Source organism: Hirundo rustica, chromosome 15 (assembly GCF_015227805.2).
Source record: "Hirundo rustica isolate bHirRus1 chromosome 15, bHirRus1.pri.v3, whole genome shotgun sequence".
Lineage (NCBI taxonomy): Eukaryota > Metazoa > Chordata > Aves > Passeriformes > Hirundinidae > Hirundo > Hirundo rustica.
Window position 1 is genome coordinate 1,359,852 of NC_053464.1, and position 10,647 is coordinate 1,370,498.

General features: G+C 45.1%; 1 protein-coding gene across 1 annotated transcript; it reads right to left on the reverse strand.

Moving 5' to 3' along the window:
• Positions 1 to 1,205: 1,205 nt before the first annotated feature.
• On the reverse strand, positions 1,206 to 10,366 carry ALG1 (ALG1 chitobiosyldiphosphodolichol beta-mannosyltransferase). The gene is made up of 13 exons (XM_040079300.1): positions 10,288 to 10,366; positions 10,135 to 10,212; positions 8,868 to 8,971; positions 8,253 to 8,401; positions 7,668 to 7,757; positions 6,948 to 7,058; positions 5,989 to 6,104; positions 5,060 to 5,098; positions 4,436 to 4,495; positions 3,609 to 3,719; positions 2,554 to 2,668; positions 1,745 to 1,820; positions 1,206 to 1,417 (listed from the first exon to the last, which is right to left on the reverse strand). The coding sequence occupies exons 1-13, from the start codon at positions 10,349 to 10,351 to the stop codon at positions 1,283 to 1,285; spliced, it is 1,248 nt and encodes a 415-aa protein (XP_039935234.1). The 5' UTR covers positions 10,352 to 10,366; the 3' UTR covers positions 1,206 to 1,282.
• Between the last annotated feature and the right edge of the window lie 281 nt (positions 10,367 to 10,647).

Here is a 10,647-nt window from a genome sequence, read left to right on the forward strand (position 1 = left end):
AATAAACACAAACTGGCAGCCCACACAGGAGCTCCTTTATCTCCCCTTACTCAGCATTCAAGTCAAAAGTTCTGTGCAGAGCTCATTTTGGATCTAAAAAGATCTGTTATAGGAAGAGGAAACCTCTCTAAAGCTTTTGGTATTACTGTTTAATTAGAGAAGTGCCTAATTTACCTCCATGTGCATAGAAATGGCCAACCCCCTAGACGGGATTTTGACTGAAAAGGGGAAAAAACACTAAAAAATTGGCAAATCAATCTTTATGGATCATTCTTCAATCAATAAGCTGGAGGTTTTGCCGAATTCCTGCAGTAAAGCAACCTGACTCTTATTTTCACCTTTTCTCTTTTGACAAAAGCAGATAGTCAATAGTTGCTCAGTCAGGGTTTAAAACTGCTGGTGCAGGACCCACTGTCCACCTCCCACCCTGAAGCAGGAGCTCTGAGGAGCAGTAAACAAGTCCAAACCAAGCTCATTTATCAATGACTGACATCTATTTTATCATCAAAAAGGTGATTTAAAAAATCTTGTAAGCATTAGGCTTGCATGTGAATACTGAGCTCAATAAAACGCTGAAGGCTATACCTGAGTAAGCACCCACAAAGTGCCTTTTGATTAAGTTATATATACTTTGCTCATATATTTTGGGTTTATTTCTCCCTTTTCTCTTCGTCTGTTCAAGAAGAGATGAATTTTATGTTCTTTCCCAAGTAAAATGGGCACATTGAGTACAAGGAGAACGCTCACTGCAAGCTCTGCTTTGCTCTAAGTGCCCAGGAAAGCTGTCACACACCAGTGCTGTGCTTCCACACTCTTGCACACGCTGTCAAAAGGAGAAACAACTTGGGAACAAAATGGTTCTGTCCCAATAAAACCACACGGGAGGATATTCAGTGCTTGGGTAATTAACTGGCCATCAAATTGACCAGCTGAAATGAAACAACTCCAATGAAAAGCATCTGCCATATGTCAAAAAAACATTCCCAAATCACCTATTAAAGTGCTGACTGTCCAGGAGGTAAAGCTGGTGATAGTTTCTATCACCAAAGGAACTTCACCAAAAAGGGACCTTCAAGCAGCACAGGTTCTCAGACAACAAACAGCCTCAGCACCTTCAGCAACTCTTACTCACCCAGGAAGCTGAAACTAAAGGAAGAGTGTGAGAGCCCCGTCCCAAGACAAAGGACTTAGAAACTCTAAGTGCAGACAATACAAAGTGTTTATTCACTGTTTCCCAAATCTCTGCAGCTGCAGGAATACGTTTGACACCTTCCTTCCGCAGTCATTCCTTGTTCCCCAGCAAGGGAAGGACAATCTGGTCCCAGCTCTGGTCCCAGCGCAGCTGCCGGGACGCTCGCAGGTTCTCTCGGAAGCTGTGAAGTTTCCCTTCTAAGGCAGTGAAATCCAAGAAAAGCATCTGGAATTTAAAAAGCAAAACCACAGAAAAATAACTATCATGTTTCATTTCAGGCTCATTCCAGCCTTCCCAGTGTTAACCCTCAAGTACAGCTGCAGTTCTGGGGTCTGGCCCCACAAAGAGAGAACAAGGACAATACTGGAAATGCTTTTGCCAGCGTCAGGTTCACATTTAAACAGCAGTGAGGCAAACAGTGCTCACCAGGCCAGGCAGTACCTTGTGAGAACGTAAAACACACGGGTGATGCTCAGATCTGAAAAGGCTGCCCACACAGTGGCACCTCTGGGGTTATTTCTGGGGGGGAAAGAAATCACTCAGAGCCTTTACCTTCAGTTGTTCTGCAAGTTCCTTCGAGTCCCTGAATATCAGACCGTTCTCATTGTGTTTCACCAGTTCATGTAAACTGTGAAAAAAAAGTCATGGAAGGAAAAGTGAGACAGAAAGCAGTGCGTGGGACAAGTCCAGTGTTGAACAGTGACATCCAAAGGGACCAAACCAGGACAGCTGCATTGTAATGGCTCCAGATGTCACAGGCTCCACACCTGACATAATGGAATTAAATAGGCAGTTTTAAACAGTTAAAGACTTCTTCTCCTTTCTATGTCAGACCAAATCTGACAACTGTACCAAAGGGCCCTCATTCTGTCTTTGTGCCACTCATCTGGACATCCATTAAAAACCAGGGCAATGATCTACTTTAAAATTAGATTTTTTTTCTCTACATGGAAAATCTGTCCATGATCCATCATGAAATCTTCACAGAGAAATTATCTTCTTTTATAAAGCTACTGTTTTCCCAAAGGACCACAAATTCCAAGAATGCCCATGCATACACTCAGCCTTTCACTGAACAGATGTATCTATGCAGAAGAAAGCTTTTTTTAAAATTAAAAATATGAAAACAATGGAATACAGGGATTTTTTTAAGGCAAGTGCTTGCATTAAATGCTCACAATTTTGTAGAAACTAGTATTAAGTTTAAAAGTTAAAACAACCTTGATTTCTATCTCACTGAATTTTTTTAAATGGCGTAATACAGGAATCTCATTGAATTCCTGCAGTAGCTGCTGAACTCTGGCTTTGTAGGAACATTGTTTTATGTGATTCCCTTGAGCTGTAACAGAATAAGCTCTTACCATTCAAAATGTATTGCACACACAGGTAAACAGCAACCAAACATATCCACCACCTTCATGGGCAAATCCAAACCACTGGAGGATTTATGGAGACACACCCCCAGGTCTGCTGAGCCTGAAAAACCAACACAAACAGTCTGAACTCTCTGAAAGCAGCTCCTCTGTGCTCCAGAAACCTTTATTTCTGTGCTGCTTTGGATGGTGCAAGTGAAACTTTCAACTATCCAGACACAATTTCAAGCAATCAGGGAAAAAAATAAAGCACATGGTGTTTTGGGACTCAAATTAGTTACGTTTTAGAAAAGTACTAAGTGAGTGTATGTTAAATGAAAGGGGATTTTGAAGTTTTATGTATCTTAAAACAGCCTTTCTGCCTCTTAATCTGCTAAAAATGAGTAAGTAAAGGAAAATCCCATCACAATCCAATCAGGATACACTGCATGGCTTACTAGTGACCTCTCCCAGTTGAAGTCAGCTCAAACAGAGGAATTACAGTGTGATTTTATAGACATTATGTTCATTATTTGAAAAGGACCAAATAAGCTGTTTTACAGCCACATAGATCATCAGGCTCTAACCCTGCAGAATGAAGATCACATTGAATATGTATTTTATAACTCTATTACTCCCAGTTAATGCTGTTGCAATGAAGATGCTGAGGGAGTAACATTCCAGTGACACGTTAATTTGGAATTTCAGCTACTTTTGGTTGCTCAACCAATGACTTTTTCATTTCATTTACTGGAGTGACCCCGAAAGTGAAGTAGAACACACACAGGCACCTGTATTTCAGCACAGCTGGAAGAAACAAAGAATGCAAAGAACAGCCTGAAATGGCAACACAGCTACTTCTTGGGAAAACAGGGAAAAGCCAGCCAAGAGGAATTCTTCAGCTTTGCTGGAATGAGTCAAATCCATGAATGTCCTGTCACTAACCAGCAACATCCCTGACTATATTCTCCCAGCTCCTGTGCAGTCTGCATCAGCCCCCTGCAACTGTGCCGAGCTGTTTCCCACACATCCTCCTCAAGCCTTTTCCATCATCCACTATTTACCAAGCAGAAGAGGGTAATCCTCAGCTTCCAGCCATGGTGTACAGATCTGGATATGCTTCAAGTGCAGTTTTTGGATCAGTCCATTGTAGTAATCTTTTAGAGGTCCTTTACCTGTTTAAAACAGGAAAAAAAAAAAGTTTTATCGAGGTGACTGAAAACAGTTTGGTCTGTGAAATACAAGCTCCTGTTGGATCAGGCGCACAAACAGGACACAACATTTGTGGTACCCTAAAAAGACATGAAAAAAGTTCCCCTGGAAGCAATGTGCATCTGGACTTCTCTTACTCAGTTATTTCAATGTGTTTTCCATCAATGTAGAATCATGGAGCTTTTAAGGCTGGAAAAGCCCTCTCAGATCAAGTTCAACTGTTCCCCAGCAGCGCCAGGGCCAACACTGACCCAGGCCCTGAGTGCCACATCCACATGGCTTTAAATTCCCCCAGGGATGGGGACTCTACCAGTGCCCTGGGCAGCTGTGCCAATGCCTGACCACTCTGTCCATGAAGGAATTCTCCCTATATCCAGTCTAAACCTCCCCTGGCAGAGCTTGGGGCTGCTTCCTCTGACATTGCTTTTGCAGCATCATCTCAGCATTGACCTTAGATTGTTTTTCATGCAGAGCTGGAGCAGTCAGGGAGGCTCTTTAAAGATGTGCCATGACTGGTGGAGGGTGCAATAACTCAGCTATAAATCACTGTCCTTATAACCGGACACAAAGGCAACAGTCCCTCCTCCCTCCCACCAGCAACAGAACAGTCACCACTGAACAAACCTGACAACTAAAACTTGTGTTAGCACTGAAAGGATTGTGGCACAAACATTCTTACCTGTTATCACACACACTAAAGCTGGAAGCTTGGCTCCCTCCTTGATAAACCTTTCATAATCTGGAGAAGATAAAACACTGGTCAGAGCTGACAAATCTCAGGGTGCTTGGTTGAAGAGTGGGGACAGTGCATTAATTATTGAGCTTCCCACTACAAGCAATTCCCTTACAAGCATGTATTAGTAACACAGCAGTAAATTCAGCAATGTTAACATTTAAAGACTTCTACAGAAATAAATCAGGCTGTTTATGCACGAAGCATTTCTTCATCTGCTCCCCAGTCAGCTGCTTCAGTAGATCAATTTGGAATTGCAGCTGTGAAGTGTACAGAATAAGACAATGTATTCCCTCCCTTCTCATTAGCAGATACCTGTGGAGAGTAGGTGTAATAGCTCAGAAAATAAAACTGCAGTTTAGGAGCCTGTTAGAGATTTCATTTTCTCTGACAACTCCTCTAATTGAATTCAGATGTTGCACAGCTGTATTTCAATTACTAATCAGAAATTAGTGCTAATTAATCAAATACAACTGCATTTTCATCTGAATATAGAAGCATTGCTCTTTAGCAAAACCTGCCTTAAATGCCCAGAAGACCTCTTTAAAAAATGAATTCCTTCATACCAACCTTCTAAAGCTCTTAAAAGGACTGAGAAGTCTTCATCCTCTGAAAGAGAAGGCTTTATTAGTGACACTCATATTTCTACCACTGTTAATTTTTGTCTTTAAATAACAGTTGAGATTTTCCTCACCTTCACCTACACAATTTAAATACAGACCATGAACTCAAAGGTTAAGTACACAGTCTGTACTTAAAAATTACTATTTACTAAAATGTGCTATTAAAAAAGCCCTTTTTATTTTCATAAATAAAAATGCATAATCATGCACAGTGTTTGTTCATTTATTTCCCTTGTTGGCAACATGACAGACAAACTACAAATACTGTACATCTTCAAAGCTATCAAGTTAAAATGTTCTAGTTTCTAAAACTGAGAATTAAGTCTAAAAACTGTCCTGATTATTTAAAGATAAAGACAACCTGCCCATGGTTATTGGCAATGGATTTGTTTCCAGTCTCTGTTCCCTTCCTCATACAGAGGTAAAAAATCTACATGATTATGTAATAAACATCATAAGAAATCATGGAATCACAAATTGGTTTGGGTTGGATGGGACCTTAAAGCTCCTCACATCCCAGCCCCCTGCCATGGGCAGACACACACACCTTCAGGTGCAGAGTGCTCGGTAAAGGTAAATATTTGAGGTTTTTAATCTGTTTTACACCACCATGCAAGACAGTATATCTAGAATGAAAGCTAAAGAAAAACAAGTAGGAAACCTTTTTTAATCATTCTTAAAGATGAGCTCTATAATTAAAATATAACTTCTAAAAAATCATTCATTTGTAGCATTATGTAAGTCACACAACATTTAGTTGCATCATACACACCTTGTCTTCAAATTCTCCCAGGAAAACAAAGGACAAGCGTAACTTCAGGTGTGAGAAAGTACAAAGAGCCCTGTTTCATAGGAAAAATAAAACTGATTCCCAACCTGTCCAGCTGGTGCTGCTGATGAGAAGGGCCGGCCGGCCCCTGGTCTTCACCACGTTCCCACTTTTCCCATCCCTCTCCGTGAAGGCCGATCTGTCAGCACTGGGATTGACAGCTCTGTACTATGGAAACACAACTTCCTGAGCATGAGCTACACACACAGCCAGCGACAGCAGGGAACACTCTGCTTAACTGGCACCAATTTCCACACATTTGGCTTCACGCTTGCTGCTCAACTTGTCTAGAAACAGAATCAGTGTATTACAAAAATACCAGGACAGGGCAGGCCATTTTCGCTTCTTTCCTGCTGCTATAGGCACAATTCCACTTTCCAACCGAATGTTTTCCTTCCCAAGCTGAGCAGAGTCACCTCCCTTTGCACAGTCTGTCTCACCCTTAGCACAGCATGGAGGCCAACAGCACATTTATTCAACTAAACTCAGAACATACATATTCCGAGCTGGGCATTTCCAAAAAATCCCCACCCTACACTGGATTTCACTTCTTTTTCAAGCCTTAGTTTAGTGAAGTAAACTCCCTGGCACATCTGCTACAGGCGACATCCTGCACAGCCAGAGGTGAGCGTTCAACACCTGGACCAAGATCCTGAAGACTCTCCATAGTAATTAAGGAAGGGATGCTATTAAAGAAGCATCCAACCACTGCAGTGTGGGTCAGGGGGAAGCAGACAACTGCAGAGTTCCACCCTAGACACCCATCACAGATTGCCTCAGTGGTTATGCCAACATCTTTAAAAACAAAACACTTCTACTGCTTGTGTTACCACAGCTCAATAATTCCACTTCTTCTGGCCTCTCCTAGCGGCAATTAAGGCAAGTCAGTGTCCCCTGTGCCTGCTGGGGGTCAGAGGACCCCACACAAGTATTCCTGGTAACTTAAGCGCCAAAGCTCCAAGTCCTTTGGTTAAGGACTGTAGCGGGCAGCTGCACTTGCACATACCGTGGTTTGAAAGGCTCGTAGTCCTTGGCAAGCTTCATGTACAAGCTGTGTTGGAGGTCTAATGGTGTTTCCTTAAAATAAGATGCTGGTTTGTCATACAAAGTTACAGCCCTGGGAGAAAAAAAACGCACAGCTTAAACAAGATACAGATGTAACAACACGCACATGGTACAGTGGCAGGCTGCAACAATGTAATCACAAAGAAAATAACTAAATCAATACAGGAAAGTAATTAATTTTTTGACTCTTACAACTTCCTGGATTCCCGAGGTTTGCTGGAACACACCAAGGTGGACACAATTAACAAAGAACCCCTTTCTCGTGCGCATATTCTAGGGGTGAAATGCACCTGGTAAAAACTGCAGACATCACTGCCCCGGTTTTCAAACTTGCTCCATAAAGCCCCAAGACAAGCTGGCAGGCCAGAGTAATTGCTCAAATCCCAGTGATATCTGTCCCACTCTGACTCCACAGGAAACCTGCAGCAAACTTCTATGGATCCTGGAATGCCACCTCAGTCAATGGGTGTTAGTTTAGAAGGACAGTGGAGATTCCTGAATGCCCACACTGCTTTGGCCCATCACAAAACTGAGCTGATGCGTGCAGCGGTGACAGATGAGCTCAGGAGAGCTGCTTTTGCAAGATCCCTCTGAGTCCTGAATCCTCAGAGAACTATTCTTTCATTTATTTAGCACACACACACAAAATTGTCTGACTTACTTTATCTTGAAATTCACCCAGAGATCTTTTTTCATGGCATCAGTGACACACAGGTTATAGTCAGACAAGCGCCCAAAAAGCTTTTCATACCTGACAAAAATAAAATGTCAGTCAGAAACCACAGGCAGGCAATTGCAGAAACCGGTGCCCATGCTTGATGAAAGCCAAACAAAACCCAAAGAAACCCAACTGCCCCCAGAACGGAAATCTGATTGCCAGTTTTTGAGGGACTCCTATTCTCCAAAGCCTTTAAAGCCTTTAACTACACATAACCAATTATATTCAGCAAGGAGCTATTCAAAGAAGAGATGGAATGTAAAGGAGCATTAGAGAATAAAAACCCCAGGAAATGTAAAGAAATTCCTGTAAAAAGATCAACATTTGCATATGAACATAAAACCAACCTGCCTACTTCCTGCTACCCCCCTCCCACGTGTTCAACAAAGCAGCTGCAGAACAGAAACCAGTTTTACACAACGAAGCCCAGAAACCCCTCCCTGTGCCAATTATCTTCTCCCCACTGGCCTCCATTCTGAATTCCACCAAGGCATGTCATTTATAAAGAGCAGAAATGACTGTACAAACCATTTTGCAATCAGGACCAGTGGGTGGCTCCTCCCGTGACTCAGGCTCATGATGGTGTATCCATAGTTGTGCCAATCAATGATGAGTTTGCTCCCCCACCACAGCCCTGCCACCCAGGCAACAGCTATACTGGGTAAGCCTGGGGGATTCTGCTCAAAAACAAAACCAAAATAGCATAAAAACTGTGAGCAGGTGACAAACACAAAGCAACTACCAGAAACAAAATTGAAAATGCACCCCCTTAAAGGAGTTTCATGAACAGAGAATGTCTATATTCACTTACAAACACCGGCAGGCACTTCAAATTTAACCCCTGGATCAAGATCAAAATTCCCCTCCAATAAACACATCAACATTCCCAATAAGATTTATTATTTATTACTAGCCATGGCAATAAAGTTTGAAAGCAAAATAACTAATGGGAAGAGAAAACTTGACTTGTTAACAGACAAATCAAGAAGTTTAGAGCCAAAAAATACCACGATACAGGTTTACACCATTGATGAGGGTCAGTTCAGCTGTGAAATAATTAGACCAATGTCTGAGCCACCTAAAAACATCCTGTAATATAGCACTATTTATTTCTACTGAAATTAGTCCCAACACAAAATGTACCTGAAGAAGAATATAGGATGGCTGATCTATCCTCAGCAACGTGTACAGTAACTGCACTGACTGCACAAGCACCTTGAGGACATACTGGAAAAGCTTTGGACCCACTGCAAAGCGACAGAAAAACAGTAAGAATATTAGAGCTCTCCCCACAGCAATGTGAACATCAGAACCAGCCAGCTCTGCAGAGACAGGGTGAAAATAACATGAAAATGGACACCTGTTTAATAACTTTACCAACGACCTGGGTAAGTGATTGAGTGCACCCTCAGCAAGTCTGGAGATGGCACCAAGTTGGGTGAGAGCGTCAATCTGCTTGAGGGTAGGAAGGGTCTGCAGAGGGATCTGGACAGGCTGGGTCACTCCAAGGCAGACATTGAGGGGCTGGAGCGTGTCCAGGGCAGGGAACAGAGCTGGGGAAGGGGCTGGAGCACCAGGAGAGGCTGAGGGAGCTGGGAAAGGGGCTCAGCCTGGAGAAAAGGAGGCTCAGGGGGAACCTTGTGGCTCTGCACAGCTCCCTGACAGGAGGGGACAGCCGGGGGGGTCGGGCTCTGCTCCCACAGGACAAGCGGAAATGGCCTGAAAGCTGTACCAGGGGAGGTTTAGGTTGGATATTGTGAAAATTTCTTCATGGGAAGGGTGATCAGGCACAGGCACAGCTGCACAGGGCAGTAGTGGAGTCACCATCCCTGGAGGGGTTTAAAAGTGTATGTGGCACCTGGGGACACGGGTCACTGATGGCTTTGGCAGTGCTGGGGGAATGGTTGAACTCAATCTTCCGTGAGGACTTTTCCAACCTTTGTGATTTTTTTCTATGATCACTGTAAGGCTATGTAAATTCTCATTCTCTATTTTGTACGGAAAGAAATCCTACACTCATTGAATGGTTTGGGTTGGAAAGGATCTTAAAGCTCATCTCATTCCACCCCTGCCATGGGCAGGGACACCTTCCACCATCTCAGGTTGCTCCAAGCCCCGTCCAACCCGGCCTTGGACACTTCCAGGGATGGGGCGCCCACAGCTGCTCGGGGCAACAGGGGTAAACACAAGGCTGGGGAGGAAGAGGTAGAACGAAAATAATTTCCACATTTCACTCTGTATATGAACAGCAGCAATGTACCGGCAGGTGTTTAATCCCAGCGGCTCCTGTTCAACAGAGAAATGGAGACAAGAGCGTGGAGCTGTGCGTGCGGCGCGGCTGGACCCGCACACGCTGCGGGCTCTTTATCGTCCCCCGCTCCCTCCGCTGCCCGGCCCGGCCCGCACGCACCTCGCAGCCCGCGCAGCTCCGCCACGGGCACCAGCCGGATGTTCTCGCTGTGCAGCACGTCCCGGTGCGGCCGGGTCTCTGCGAGGGGAGAGCCCGGTCAGCGGCGCGGCCGCCCCGCCCGGCCCCGCGGCCCCCCGGCCGCCCCTCACTCACGGAGGTAGCCCAGCAGAGCGACCTCGCGCCCGTGCCGGGCCAGCGCCAAAGCGTGGTACTGCATCCGCGGGCTGCGGCCGAGGTCGCCCAGCACGGCCACGCACACCCGGCCCGCGCCGCCCGCCCGCCGCCGCCGCCGCCACAGCAGCAGAAACAGCAGAGCCGCCACAGCGCCCGTCACCGCCGGCCACGGCCCCGGCCACAACCACGGCCCCGGGGCCGCCATCTTGGAGAGCCCACAAGGCGGGAAGGGCGCGGTGGGCGCGCCCCCTGGCGGCGCGGAGGCTCCGCGCTCTGAGGGGACCCCGGGCAGGCGGCGGGACCGGGCAATTACCGGAGGAACGGTTAATTAATTACACC

Excerpts from the sequence above, each read along its gene's own strand:
- ALG1 (XM_040079300.1), bottom strand. The coding sequence starts at position 10,351 with ATGCAGTACCACGCTTTGGCGCTGGCCCGGCACGGGCGCGAGGTCGCT. Across the intron at positions 7,758-8,252 it reads CTGGTCCTGATTGCAAAATG|GTATGAAAAGCTTTTTGGGC; the intron begins GTTTGTACAGTC and ends TATTTTTGTCAG. Across the intron at positions 1,821-2,553 it reads TGTGCAATACATTTTGAATG|TTTACATGAACTGGTGAAAC; the intron begins GTAAGAGCTTAT and ends TTTTTTTCACAG.